The sequence below is a fragment of the Triticum dicoccoides genome, chromosome 5B, assembly GCF_002162155.2.
Source record: "Triticum dicoccoides isolate Atlit2015 ecotype Zavitan chromosome 5B, WEW_v2.0, whole genome shotgun sequence".
In the NCBI taxonomy this organism is placed as follows: Eukaryota; Viridiplantae; Streptophyta; class Magnoliopsida; order Poales; family Poaceae; genus Triticum; species Triticum dicoccoides.
This window is the reverse complement of record NC_041389.1, coordinates 603,291,123-603,306,744: the sequence shown is the minus strand read 5'-3', so window position 1 is coordinate 603,306,744 and position 15,622 is coordinate 603,291,123. Positions and strand designations below refer to the sequence as shown.

General features: G+C 45.0%; 1 protein-coding gene and 1 non-coding gene across 2 annotated transcripts; one reads left to right on the top strand and one right to left on the bottom strand.

Annotated features, from left to right (window-relative positions):
* Window positions 1-739: 739 nt before the first annotated feature.
* Window positions 740-5,164, top strand: LOC119311975 (probable LRR receptor-like serine/threonine-protein kinase At2g16250). The gene is made up of 4 exons (XM_037587689.1): window positions 740-2,471; window positions 3,341-3,469; window positions 4,119-4,141; window positions 4,333-5,164. Exons 1-4 carry the CDS (start codon window positions 913-915, stop codon window positions 4,902-4,904), a joined length of 2,283 nt encoding a protein of 760 aa, XP_037443586.1. The 5' UTR covers window positions 740-912; the 3' UTR covers window positions 4,905-5,164.
* A 711-nt stretch (window positions 5,165-5,875) lies between these two features.
* On the bottom strand, window positions 5,876-5,947 carry TRNAQ-CUG. The gene has a single exon. It is a non-coding gene; the product is annotated as a tRNA-Gln (tRNA).
* Window positions 5,948-15,622: the final 9,675 nt, after the last annotated feature.

The window sequence follows — 15,622 nt, the reverse complement described above, 5'->3', positions numbered from 1 at the left end:
TGTTTCACCGACATGCGGGCCAGGGGCGGACAAGCGCGCGCGTCCCGCTCGTCCGCGCGCTGTCTGTTTCGCCCCAAAAGCGGCGCAAACTTGAACCGCGGATGGGTCGAAAACAGAGACAAAACGGACAAATGTTCATTTGCTCCCGCGCGCTGGGCCGCCCGTTTTTTTCGTTTTACCCCAAACGAACGGGCCCGGAGAGAATATGGTCACGCGGTGGAGTTGGCATAAGACTTGAAGGAGCAAGATTGTGCATCATGATTCATGAGTTCAATCGATGCACTAGCACGTTTATTCGATATGACACCACCATGCTCGTCTTGGATGCACGCATCTGGAATAGAAAATGAAATCAGTGAGGAACCCATTCCATCGTGTTTTCTTTTGCCTCCCGGAGATTCGAAAATGACGGCAACCTAAATCATCCCTTTATTATTTACTTTTCAGAAAGATGCCACTACAGGTGAGAACGTTCCTTCATACGCGGCCGAGACGGGGCCCCACAGGTCAGCGCCACGAACGCGCACGTACGCTCGCGGCAAATGATGAGCTCTCGGTCCAATCAGACTCCACCACCTCCCCTCCCGCGCCGCCACCACCTCCCGGGCCCCACCGCCACCACACGCTGGCGGAAGGAACCGTTTCTGGGGCCCGCATGGAAGTGAGAGATGCCCTCCCCCACTTCGCCTTGGCGTCTCCCCGTGCTCCCCGTGGTCAACTCGCGGCTTCCCCAGACGCTGACCGGCGAGGAAATAGGCGGAGGTCGGGACACCCAAAGCGCCGAACACCTTGCGCGCACCACTTCCTCCGCCATGGGCGCGCCATGAGACACCACCACCCGTAGCTAGCGCAGCCCTTACCGCTACCGCGCACACCCCCACCCCACTCCGCCGCAACGCCGCCTCCTCCCCCATGCTTCCGCGCAGCGCCCTCCTCCGCCTGCTGCTGCTGCTGCTCGCGCCGCTGCTGCTGTCGCCAGCCCGGGGCCAGGGGCAGCCGCCGGTCCTGCGGCAGGACCTCGCGGCGCTCTACGGGCTGCGCGCGTCCCTGGGCCTGCGCGCGCGGGACTGGCCCGCCAAGGCCGACCCCTGCGCCGCCTGGGCCGGCGTCGCCTGCCGCGCCGGCCGCGTCGCGCGGGTCCGCCTCGGCGGGCTCCGCCGCACCCGCGCGGGGGCACGCAGCGCCGCCTTCGCCGTCGACGCGCTGCGCGGGCTCGGGGCCCTCGAGGAGTTCAACGCCTCCGGGTTCCCGCTCCCCGGCCGGATTCCGGCCTGGTTCGGCCGCGGCCTCCCGCCGTCGCTCGCCGTCCTGGACCTCCGCTCCGCCGGCGTCGATGGCGAGCTGCCGCTCCACCTCGGCATGTCCGGGAACCTGACCACCCTCGTTCTCGCTGGTAACAGCCTCTCCGGCCGGATTCCGGCGTCGGTTTTCTCCAGTAAGGCTCTCCGGATCCTTGATCTTTCCAACAACAACCTCACCGGGGAGCTTCCCAGCGTGCCTGCCTCCGCCGGTGACATAGCAGGAGCTCTGTTTAACGCCTCGGGGAATTCACTCTACGGTGCGATTGGCGATGGCCTGGTGTCCCTCAAGAAGAGGTTTCAGGTGGTCGATGTGTCGAGCAATTACTTTGGCCAAGCGGCCACCGCTGGATTTCAGAATGGCTCTGAGGGAACAGTCAACATCAAGATGAATTGCTTGCCAGGCGTACCAGGCCAGCGCAGCCCTGGCGATTGCGAGGATTTCTTTAAGAGGAATGGATTGCCATTGCCTGAACCACCCCAAGCATCCCCATCACCGGGCAAGAAAAGCGTCGGGTGGAAACATGTACTAGCTGGAGTTCTTGGAGCTGCAGCTATTGTGGTTGTCCTTTCACTTGCAGCGCTGGTCTTTTGCTTGGTGAGGAGGGGGAGAAGGAGGCCTAGAGGAAGAGGGCTGGAGCAGAACGACGACGGCATCCGCTCTGGTCGCAAGAGCAGCAGTGTGAATCCGATGGTGATGTCACCATCCCGGGTAGCTAACAGTCCACCCAAGGGTTTGCCTGTCGTCGTGGATGAGCTCACCTATGGGCAGTTGCACCATGTTACTGGAGGCTTTGGAGATGATAACCTTGTCAAGCATGGGCACTCTGGGGACATCTACCGTGGTGTCTTAGAGAGTGGCTTAAATGTTGTCATAAAAAAGGTCGACGTGAAGAGCAGTAAGAAGAACATAGTGGAATTAAGCTTTCTTGTCAAAAAATCCCATGCCAGGATTGTTCCATTGCTGGGGCATTTGGTCAAGGATGACGAGGAATTGCTAGTGTACAAGTACATGTCAAAGGGAGATTTGACAACTGCACTGCACAGGAAGCCAGCGGATGCTGAAGTGGGGTTATCTTCATTGGATTGGATAACGAGACTGAAGATTGCAATTGGTGTAGCTGAGGCCCTGTGCTTCCTTCACGATGAATGTAGTCCACCATTGGTTCACAGGTATGGTTATGCATGCCATGCAGTATTCTTTTGGAGTATGGCAGTTACAGAAAAAATTATTATATAAAACATCTCATAGCCGTGATAAGCTATTTTCAGCATTAACATCATGATTAGAATGTGGAGATTCTATGCAGCTCAATAAATCATGGCATTTTAATGAAGAAGTTCTACTAGGATCACAAGTGAGACAGTGACAGAAGGAAAATAATATTACCCATGCAGGCATCTAAAAATGGTTGCCCAAGAACGATTTCTGGAAGAAAATAATATGTATAGGCATTTTGTCGACCAACATTTAGAAGTGAGGACATCAGATGCCATGCTTAATATATAGTCAATATCTTATATATTTCCTAGATGCATTGCCTTCATATCAATGGTATTAATTCTAACATGCTTTGGAATTTTCGTAGATATTTTTGTTTAGGATTTTATTAAGGGAACTAGCAGGTGCTCTGCTTTTGCATTAAGATTTAAGAAGATGGGAAAACAAAAAGTTACTTCAAGCTGCAACAATTAAAAAAACAGCAACAAAAGAAAGAAAATACTCCAAACTGCAACACTAGCTTTGGGATGAACAACAGTCTACACACATATTGTTTCTTTACATGTGCAAATGCATTGGAAAAACAAGGAATAATTACAAGCAGCATGCAGTAAAGCTGATTACATCATTTATTTGTTTTGTGCTTGACTAAGCCTTGTGTCCCTCTGTCATGGTGTTGTAATTGCCATAATTTGACCATCCAAATCTGAGTTGATGCGTGTTGCTCAATTTCTTCGATTTTGTTTTTGATATGATTTTTTTATATTTTCAGTCAGTACTTTGTTCTTATTCATTTGTGATCACGTCATAATATTTGTAGAGATATCCAAGCAAGCAGTGTTCTTCTTGATGACAAATTTGAAGTGTGCCTTGGAAGTTTGAGTGAAATTTGCCTTCAACCAAGTGATGGAAGCAGGAGTTTCTTCTCTAGGATGTTGAGATCATCAAAGTAAGACCTCTATGTCATCTTCTACTATAGTTAGCATGCTACTCTTAAAAGAAACTCTAGTGGCCTAAATGGTTATAGTATGAGTATCTCATCAGCATATTTTTTTCTTCACGAATATCACTTTCAACCGAGAGTAAAAGTAATGACCCCTATTTAGTTGGTCACTACAGTTTATCCTTAGTTTAATACTCAAAATTAAGCTTATGAACTGGGGACGACTACTGTATTTTGTTTCTACAAGCAGTGTAGCCACACTGTTTCCTCCAAGAATGTGTTACTGCACACTCAACTAGACTATTTATCGTACATGTTGTTGGTTCCTCATCCCTGTTACATCGGAAACTAGTTACTTGTTAAGAGCTGTTTGGTATATCCTATCGAACAGTTTGCATCAAGATAGTGACCGGTACAAGTCAACGCAATTGAGTAAATATGATGACAAATGGCTGTTTTTTCCAGTTAGTGTAACATGTCACTGTAATTTACACTTTGTCTCTATGCGGTAATGCCGTAACGAAACTTCCACATCATCTCCCAAACACAAGATGGATCGCCCACATTTTTTTTGAAAACTTGATGCTTGTTCGAGTATATAAAATATCAGGGCTCTTTGGCTGACATCTTTATCTGTCTCTCTTTTTTATGGCAGGTCTCTCGACAAGAACATGTCAGGTGTGTAAAGCTTCTTCATAACTCTCTTTTCCAGTAGTTTTATACTGTACAGCCTGTGCATAATACTCCCTCCGTTCCGATTTACTCGTCGTGGTTTTAGTTCAAATTTGAACTAAAACCACGACGAGTAAATCGGAACAGAGGGAGTAATTCTGATGAGCAAAATTTTATGCATGTTCTTCACCTAACAGGTCCACCTGCTAGCCGCACATATGATGTTTACTGCTTTGGAAAGGTGCTACTTGAGCTAATCACCGGGAAATTTGGTGTGAGTGGCTCAAACGACACCGACTCAGAGGAGTGGTTGTCAAGCACTTTAGATTACATTGAAACCCATGACAAGGAGAGTGTCACAAATATTGTAGACCCTTCACTTGTTGTGGACGAAGACCACCTACAAGAAGTATGGGCAGTCTCCATTGTCGCGAAGACATGCCTGAATCCAAAGCCCTCCAGGCGGCCTCTCGCTCGGTACATCTTGAAAGCGCTGGAGAACCCGCTAGGGGTGGTGCGGGAAGAGCTATTCTCGAGCCCCAGTTCCGCTCGGCTCACAAGTACCTCATCCCGAAGCTCTTGGCGTTCTGCTTTCCATGGGCACTCGTACCGGTACTCCGAGGTGCAAACATCAGGGAAAGTACTTACCTGTAGGCAGTCAGCAAAATCCGAAGGAAGCGACGAGGAGGAAAATTCCTTCTCCTTCAAGAAGGCTTCACGGGAGATGCTCCCGGATCCAGTAGAGCTGGAAGACAGAGCTGTTGTGTAGGATCACCATAGATTAGCTATACGTTACATGAGCTGAGACTATTTTGCTGTTGTTAATCTCAGATGCGTATAATCCATCATCTGATGTGCATATTTTGCTGTCCTAGTAGGTGAAAAAACTGTGTATACAAGGAGTAGGCTTTCTTTATCTCCCACCCCTTTCAGTGAGACAGTTTTCTGTAACTTATACTGAGAATAAAATCTGTAATCTGTACTGGGAATAAACGGCGCTGCAAGTGGCCAGTAGTTTTGGTAAGCATACCTACTTGCCACTTCTTTTTCCTTGCGATTTACTCCGTTCGTCCCATAATATAAGAGCGTTGTAGTGTCATAAACGCTCTTATATTATGGGGCGGAGGGAGTACTTGCTATTCTGGTTTTCTGTGTTACAATTTTTTACATGTTCAGCATGGGTAGTAACTACAGGAGAGTTGATATTGAGCTAAAAATTGGCCATCTTGAATTGCATCTCTGACTGTATGCAACAAAGAAGAGAGAAAATTGAAAAAGAACAGGGTGGGTTCATTGTATGCAAAAGAAAGAAAGAAAAGAGGAAATGCAAAATCTGTGAGACAGTTTTCTGTAACTTATACTGAGAATAAAATCTGTAATCTGTACTGGGAATAAACGGCGCTGCAAGTGGCCAGTAGTTTTGGTAAGCATACCTACTTGCCACTTCTTTTTCCTTGCGATTTACTCCGTTCGTCCCATAATATAAGAGCGTTGTAGTGTCATAAACGCTCTTATATTATGGGGCGGAGGGAGTACTTGCTATTCTGGTTTTCTGTGTTACAATTTTTTACATGTTCAGCATGGGTAGTAACTACAGGAGAGTTGATATTGAGCTAAAAATTGGCCATCTTGAATTGCATCTCTGACTGTATGCAACAAAGAAGAGAGAAAATTGAAAAAGAACAGGGTGGGTTCATTGTATGCAAAAGAAAGAAAGAAAAGAGGAAATGCAAAAAATTAAGGTCCCACCGAGACTTGAACTCGGGTTACTGGATTCAGAGTCCAATGTCCTAACCGCTAGACCATGGGACCAAGTTGAGGACATTTCCGCACAATCCTTCTTATTTCTGTGCATCAGTGACCGATTTCCAGCCACAGGGCGCGCTTCTGTTCCATTTCATTGAACCAAAACATCACTGCTTTACGTGCTTCGTTACAAGCTCATATCGATGTAGAATCACATCAAACTGCTACAGCAGCAAACGTAACTCGACCCGGGAAAGGGGAACATCGGCAAGAATACATAAATAAATCAAAATGCAGCATCGTCAATCCCGGACGACCACGAAAACCTTCTTGAAATATCTTAACCTTCCTCCTCGCGCTCCAATCTTTGGCTAGCTCGCGGCTCTTCTGTTCCAGCAGCAGCATCCACAGACCACAGGAGCGTCTCCAACTTCGCCGTTTCTTTTCTGGGCACAGCAGCCTCCAGTCCCTCCCTGATCATACTACGAAACAGCTTCTGCCAGAGTACCTTCATACCAATCCGTGTACACCCCGAAACGGATACAATTCCTTTATTTCCACAAAGCCTACAAGTGAAGCACTAAAAACCATACTGATAATCACAACCTTCTTACTACTAAGCCAGAATGTTTGGCCACCACACATTCGAAAAAAAGATGCATCGCCGTTTCCTTCTCCGAACAGAAGTTTCAGGATTTGTCAACTATTTGTTTTGCCTATTAGACACATTGATGTTGGGTTTAATAATAACCATATGAAAAACGTGCATCGGGGGCGGAATGTTTAATTGGCACACTGCAGGAACAAAATTTGCTTTAGAGTGATTTCATTCACTACATAAATCCCAGTGGAATTCAGCCCACAATTCTTTTTCCTAAAAGGGCCAGTGTTTGCCCCTGAATAGTACTCCTAGAACATATCTGGGGATTGTTACTCACTTTGATCCATAATTACTTGTCGCTGCTTTAGTACAACTCTGTACTAAAGCGATGACAACTAATATGGATCGGATGGAGTATTATATTTAAGTACACAATTTGTTTCTACAATTTATGATTCTCCATGCGATATTTTCTGACCCAACAAGTTAACAAGCAAATATTTAGTTCTCTGAGATTGGGAACGCCCAATCCACTGAATTACTCGGACTGAGTAACCCTCGTTTTCTTTTCTTCAGAAGCAGTGCAGCTTATTATAAATAGTTCATCCAAATGTACGTACTAATTGGTATCTTAGACACGAAATATCACATAAATTAGGTCTAAAACTTTTGGCAGCCCAAGTCACAACTCGCAACAAATGCAAGGAACCGACGCCTGGTACTTTCCACTCTAACGCCCTTCTTAGTCTTCACTCGAGCTCCCGGAGCACTTCACCACGGAGGGATAGATATTTTCCATTGGTACCATGTATGTCTCCATAAAATGTGGGTCAGCCATCTCCTTGTACATACGTCTTACGGAGGCCTCCTCAGCTTCCAGTTCGGCTTCGGTATGTCCCAAATCTTCCTTCGGTCCATCAAAACGAAACGTGCCCCTCAAGCAACCACTTTCAGATTGACCACCAATGTACGTGTCGGCATTGGGGTGTTTCACATCATCTGAGCAAGCATAGCAGTGGCCATTCTCATTATCAGAAGGATCAACCCTGCAGATACAGCTGACCACCAGCTCATGGCGCCCTTTCTGGATAGCTTCAGCGAAGAACAACAGATTGTCGACGCCGCAGTCAAAACCATTAGCTCCTTTGGTCTTTGCTCTGAAATTGTTATGGTAGTACTTCCCACCGCTATCTCCGTCATGAAAATACAGGTAGCGCACAACATCTTGGAGCTCATACGCGAGATCCCCCAAAAGATCGTGGTCATCGTTATACTTGTCCGTCAAAGCTCGAACCAACTGGAGCTCCCAACGACGGCTATCATCAATTGGCAGTGATTTCAAACGACTCTTCCTCGTGCCGTCTGGCCAGTAAAGCTCTCGCCATATAGCCTTCTCCGGGGTACACTTCAACTGCATTTTTGGATGCAGGCGGTCGGAGAGATAGCGATCGATGGCACGGCAAACTTCGTCGAAGCTACGAAACGGCCCACCCACATGAGGATAGGTGTGGAAAGACCCCTCATGATCCATCCTCGTATGAAATTGCAGTGACCATTCACGTTCTAACCGAACCCAGATGGTGTCAGTTCTGGACGGTTCCTCCAATGCTGTGGCGCCGAGGAAGTCCCCCAAGATCAAGACATCCGATTGTTGCAGAAGTTTTGCATCTCCTTCATGGCTGGAGTGGACCAATAATTTATCCATGAGTTGGTCCATGCCTCGGACCTGCATGCCTTGAGAACCATAGTCGGTGAAGTATTTCCCGTCCATGCCTGCGAATACAGCAATCACTGGCCCGGAATCGGACGGACTTCGGCGAGTCGGTGCCGGCTGTATCCGCGCGGAGAAACGATCTGTTCACTCTGTCCACGGCCATGGGCGGAGAAGATCTGTCGCCCGGCGGCTGTGGGAACATCGAAGTGTACCGCTGGGTGGCTCGGGCAGAGGTGGAGGTTGTCAGCGCGGTCACGTCCGTCACTTTCACGGCGGCCGCGAGGGTTGGCCATGGGGAAGCGGGGTGGAAGGCGGTTATTAGGGCTTCGTGGTGATTTCTGCGTGAGGCGAGGTAGGGGAAAACAGAACCGACTAACCCTCGGTTAGCTAGATTTTTTTTTCTTATCCGCTGCCTCCCCCACCGTCAGATCAACCTTAACCAAGCGGCCCACAACGTCCCCCTTGCCTCGTGCATCATCAGTGACATTGTAAGCATTGCAACATTGGCCATGTTTCAGCAACACTAGTGATGTTGCAATCCTGTGAGCTCGCCGATCCGTGTCTTTGCAACAAGGATGATGTTTCAGAAACGCGTCTCCGCAACAATGTTTAGAAACATGCTTCTACAACAATGTCGATGTTTCAGAAACACCGGTGACATTGCAATCTAGGCGTGTGCGATCTGTTTAAAAAGCGTGTCTTTGCGACAATAATGATGTTTCAGCTACTCGCCTCTGCAACAATGACGATGTCTTAGATACGCCGAAGACATTTCAATCCGGGCATGTGTCAATCACTAATAGAAAAGGGGGCATTTGTCCCGGTTCGTAAGGGCCTTTAGTCCCGGTTCATGAACCGGGACTAATGAGTCGTTACTAATACCTCCCCCCTTTAGTCCTGGTTCTAACACGAACCGGGACAGATGGTCCTCCACATGGCCGGTGCGCCAAGTCCAGGCAGGGGGGCCTTTGGTCCCGGTTGGTGGCACCAACCGGGACCAAAAGGCGATGTTTTTTTAAAGAAAACGTGGCTACTTTAGGGGTTTTGGGGATTATTTTTAGGTTGTTATTAGCTAGCTAATAGAGAGAAGTGTCCTCTCTTATATCTTCGTCCTTGGTTTACCAACGCTGCTGCTATGTTCATTTCACCCGCTGATATAATAACTCATGCATGCTCGCATCATACATCATCATATATAATAACAACTCCTACTAATTATGCATCATCATACAACTTCTACTCGTTATTAATAATAAGTCATACGATCATCATCCTCATAGTCATCGAACCCAACCCTACATATATAATTGTTCTTAGCACATGATCATCAGTATCAGGTAGGAGCTAAACACCCTTAAGGTAAAATAGCATAAAAGAATATAGACCCTGACTCTCCATTATGAAGAATGGAGATCATCCTGTCTCTAATTCTTGCGCTTCCCTGCCTTTTTCTTCCAAGAAGCTCCCTTACGACTGTCCATACATTTTTTCCATTCTTTGATTGTCATGTCTTCACTTCTTTTAGAAACCCGATATGGACAGTTCAGATTCGTAGGAAGACCTGGTTGTATGTTCAAAACATGAAGGCTACCGTGCGTATACATCAGATGAGGCACACAATCATTCGGGATTATCTATTGAAAAACATAGTAATAACTTCGTAGTTAGAAATGATGTACTAGTTTTAGAAGTGTGCAAAAAGATGCACGGATGTCGTAATAGTAAAAAATCTTACCAGGGTATCTCCATGGTAGTTACCGTAGTTCAACACGTGCACTAGTGGCACGTATTGACCATAATGTTGAGGAGTTCGATTGTAGACATTGTAATTCTCAAGATCAGTACAAAATGCGATCAGATGATTTTTCTCCCTATAAGTTAATTCGGAGCCATCGGTGTAGTGGATTTTGTCTACCATCTTCCGCACATTCTTTGAAGAATGAAAATAAGCTGTCAATGGAAATAAGATATCAACTATTTTGAAATAAACAATATAAATTACTTAATAACTATGTTAAGCTCACATGGGGGAAGAATTGGAGGTGTATCCACAAGGACCCAAATCGAAGGCCTGTCTTGCTCGATTTTAGGATCACCAAGATCCATGGTAACAAGCATACCCTCATCAAAACCATACATCTTGCAAAGTGCTTCCCAATTTTTGCAACCAAAATGGGTTACACTCTCAGCATTGTACAACTTTACTTGAAAATCCACACCATGATGGGTCCTTAGGAGAATTTTTTTGGTTTCCATACTTTCATGGTCTTCAAAACCCATCCTCTCCAAGACATAGCATCTTGCATAGCATGGGATAAGCTAGTCGAATTGAAAAAGATGAAAAATACACGTTAAAATAGTTGAAGTCGTGCTTAATTACAAAAAAACTATTATCGTCGTTGCGTACCGTATGAACATCGAAGGTCTCCTCGAGCTTAATGCTGAAGCGCCGATCTTCGTCCAGCTCAATGAACCTGTCACACATACCTCGGTCGTCGTGGCACCAGTCGCACTCCCCCGGGCGGTTTTCGTCATCCGAGTACGACATTTCCGGCCTATGTTCATAATTCAAATATTAAACTAGATCATTATTATTAATCAAGGGTTGACTATCGGTGATGGTACGTAGCTCCTCCTTTCATTCCCGAGTGCATTATTACACCAAATTGTCTAGCACATAGGAATGAAGGAGAACTTTTCCAATATGAGCATTCAATAAGCAAAACCAAATCATAAAATAAGCAAAACCATATCATAAAATAAAGTAGTATTCAAATTAGCATGCATCCAATTATAAGCAAAAGTACATCATCTCTTGGTGTCCGTACATCGTCGAATGTTATCACTAATATAGCATCACTAATACAACTAGAACCGTAGCGCCCGACGGGTATCGTCGCGGGCGGTGGACACCCAAAGATAAGGAACCATCACAGGATCATAGCTCCAGTGAGATCCCTGAAGAATCTGCCAGGTATTGTCGAACCTGCCCTCCAATGCAACCATGTAGCGACGGACGTGCTCGTCCTCCTTCTGACACGGTGACGTACCACCTCCGCGGTGTCCGGAAGCCTCGGCATCGTCACTGGCCCATGCGACTGCCACCAAACAAGGATCGGGTCAACAACGGGCTGCCTCCTAACCAACCTACGTCCCCCGGAAGGTAGCACCTCCCAATACCAGCCTGGCGGAGCCTAGTCCCGGACATGGCCCTGATCAAGCAGGCCTCCACCGCCGAGTCGACGATGACGAGGATGCGGGATAGGCATCGCCGACGTCGATGCGGGAACTACTTTTATATATAGTTAAATAAAGTAGTTTTATTAATTAAATCAACTAGTTCAACTACTAAGCACTTACTATAAATAAATAAAGTAGTACTTACTAAAAACAAACTACTTCTATATATAGTAAAATAAAGTAGTTTATTAAATCAACTAGATATGAAGGACTTACTATAAATAAAATAAAGTAGTACTTACTAAAAATAAACTAGTTTAACTATAGTTCTATTATTTTTCTAACTAATTATATTAAACACTTTCTCTTCTTATTTTTTTCATTTTTCCTCTATTCTAAATATGAACATATTCATAAATGACTTATATCATTCACAATTTTCCTATACATACACAATAAGTTGACAAATAAAATACTATGAACAAAAAAATCATTAAAATTCTATAAACAAAATTACAACAGAAAAAAATCATAAAAATTCTATGAACAGAAAAAAATTGTAAAAATTTGACATATTCGATCTTTGCATATATATGAACATACAAACATGCATATTCAAGAATAATATCACCAAAAAAATCTATTAACAGAAAAAAATCTAACACAATATGAACAAATTAATTACACAATATGAAAAAAATCTAACAGAAAAATCTATGAACTACACATCTAACAAAAAAAAATCTATGAACTACAAAAAAATCTTAAAAAAACCTAACAAAATTAGTTGCTCACGGCGACGGCGACGGCGACGGCGATGGCGAGGTGCGGCGCGGGGCGGGGCAGGGCGGCGACGGCGTCGGGGCGGCGCGAGCCGGGGCGGCGCGGGACGAGGGCTGGCTCGGGCAGCCTGCCGGCGTCGTGATGGATTCGCCGCCGTCGGGGGAGAGCAGGAGAAGAGATTGAAGTGGGGATGGGCGGTTCTGAAATTTTCCTAAGTGCTACTTATATAGCAAAGGCATTGGTCCCGGTTCGTGGCACAAACCGGGACTAATGCCCCCCTTTTGTCCCGGTTGGGGCTACCAACCAGGACCAAAAGGCCTCTTTTCAGCAGCCCAAAGGGCGGGAAACAGAGACCTTTGGTCCCGGTTGGAGGCACCAACCGGGACTAAAGGTGGGTCATTGGTCCCGGTTGGTGCCACCAACCGGTACCAATGCACCCGTCTAATTACTTATTTATTTTCTTTTATAATAATTCTTTTTTGCTTTTAATGTTTTGAACAAAATTCTAATTACTTATTTGTTTTCTTTTATGATAATTCTTTTTGCTATTAAAGTTTGTAACAAAATTCTAATTACTTATTTATTTTCTTTTATGATAATTCTTTTTGCTTTTAATGTTTTGAACATAATTCTAATTACTTATTTATTTTCTTTTATGATAATTCTTTTTGCTATTAAAGTTTGTAACAAAATTCTAATTACTTATTTATTTTCTTTTATGATAATTCTTTTTGCTTTTAATGTTTTGAACATAATTCTAATTACTTATTTATTTTCTTTTGTGATGATTATTTTTGCTATTAAAGTTTCTAACAAAATTCTAATTACTTATTTATTTTCTTTTATGATAATTCTTTTTGCTTTTAATGTTTTAAACAGAATTCTAATTACTTATTTATTTTCTTTTATGCTAATTCTTTTTGCTATTAAAGTTTGTAAAAAAATTCTAATTACTTATTTATTTTCTTTTATGATAATTCTTTTTGCTATTAAAGTTTGTAACAAAATTCTATATAATTTTAGTTTCAATAATACTAGAGGTTTATGAAAGCTTTTTAGTTGATTCCTTCAGTACCAGTTCTAAGGCTGTTACAAAGGCATTTTATTTGGTACAGGTTTTAAGGCTAGTGCCCCACGAGCACCTTTTAGTATCGGTTCGTGGCATGAACCGGTAAAAGAGTTTTTTTAGTTGATACTCTCTGCAGCTGTTTTTTAGTCCCACCTCGCCAAGCGAGAGGCACTCGCAGCGGTTTATAAGCCCTGAGTGCAGAGACGATGAAGAAGAGGCTCAATGCATGTTGCTTAGCTTCAAGCCTTGAGGAATAGGGTAGACTGCACGGAGCTATGTGCAGTGTAGTTTACACTATTTCGAAAGGCTTGAAGCTAATTAACGAGCAATGCGCCTCTTTTTTATTTTTAATGACTTATTACAACTCAGAAAAAAATAGAAAAAAATAAATATAGCAGAAAAGAAAAAAAACTATATAAAAACTACTCAGAAATAAATAAAAGAAAAAAATAGTTGTGATTAACTTTACTAAAAAAATGAGCATAGATGCACTTATAGAGAGAATTCAACCTAAATTCATAATAAATTTCTACTAACTTCAGAGAAATTCAATATGAATTTAGGTCAAATTCCCTGTATAAGGGCATCTATTTTCACTTTGAGAGGACCTCAACAAGGCAAAGAGGGAGGGGCTTATAAACCGGTGTGAGCGCCCTTCGGTTGGCGAGGTGGGACTAAACTGTAACCGCAACGAGGACCAACCCTTTAGTCCCGGTTTGTGGCATGAACCGGGACTAAAGGGCAGCCTTTGGTCCCGGTTCATGCCACCAATCGGGACCAATGGTGGTGGGCCAGGAGCGAGGCCCATTGGTCCCGGTTCGTCCTACCAACCGGGACCAAAAGGTCCAGACGAACCGGGACCAATGGCCCACGTGGCCCGGCCGGCCCCCGGGGCTCACGAACTGGGTCGAATGCCACCATTGGTCCCAATTATGGACTGAACCGAGACTAATGGGCTGACCCGGCCTGGACCATTGCCCCCTTTTCTACTAGTGAATCCACACGTGGTGGCTTGAAACACCGTATGACCATTAAGATAGCGCAAGCGGACGATGTCCTACATGCATCAGCCGGTAGGATGCAAGTGTTTTCCTTATTCTAAGCTAACAAAAACTTTTTGGTAGCTCATGTTCCTTCCGATGGTTCTCCCTTCTCTTGTGCTTGATATGGACTTTGACTAAATCTCACATGTTCACCTTGATCTCCGGAATAATAGCTTTGCTATAGTGCCCATATAGGTCCCCTCAAGGTGCTTTATCGTAGCCATACAACTAGTAACCACGAACGCGTTTGGTTGCCTGATGAGGTCGTCGAACAATGTCATGCTGAGTGTAATCCTACTACTTGGGTAATACAAATTATTTCCCCACAAAAAATGTTCAAATAGGCCCACGCGGTATAAAATTGATCTTTTTTAGCATCAGTACAGACACAAACGCTCATATACACGCGCATACACTCACCCCTATGAATGCACACACGCACACCCTACCCTTATGAGCACCTCCGAGAGACTGAGCCGGCATATCATCTTGAGATTTACGAAGCCACCGTTGGCGCCTCGTCATTGACGGGAACGTCTCCTCCCACTGAAAGCGCATCGCCGGAAATCCTGAAATAAATCCAGAAATAATGCGAGCACCAGGTATGTATTCACTTTTTGGCCTGCATAGCACGAAACTCATGCCATAAAGATCGCAATGGATCTACCTGCCAGGTAGATCCCGGACACGAGAAACAAAGTGTAATGCTGGTGATGGGGCCTTCTGTGGGACTAGTGTCCCCTGGGTACCTGTGCCATATCAAGGCAGGTTTTGGCCCGGATTAGGTAGTCGGGAGTGGCGACGTCCAGAACCTTCATTAACATTGGTTTCCACATATGCCGGAATCACGAAAGCCAGACATTTCGGTGGTTTGCTAGGGAGGTCAACAAGTTAGCGAAGCTACCGGCCACAAACTCAAAGGAGGAGCTCCTGAGGACTTCATCACGACGGTTCAAGACGAAGCTTCAACCAAAAACTAGGTGGAACTCCAGACGAGCTCAAGGTCTACGGACACTACATGCCACTGGAGGTGTCAGGGCCGCAACAAAGTCGATCACTTGTCTGCTGTCGTGGCCCAATAGGCCAAAGTGTGGTCAAGGCCCCTCGCCCCATAGGAATGTTGAAGATATGCCCTAGAGGCAATCATGTATGATAATATTTCCTATGTGTTTATGAATAAATATAGTCCTTGGATGTTATTAATGATGTGTACCAGCAAGTACGAGACTTATTTGTGGAACTATGCGTTGTATGTTGACCGTCCTAGAAATGTCCCTAGTCGAAAGGGTTGTGTGTACGCGTAGCCGACTAGACTAACATATGACACGATGGATGGCTCGGTCTCACTAGC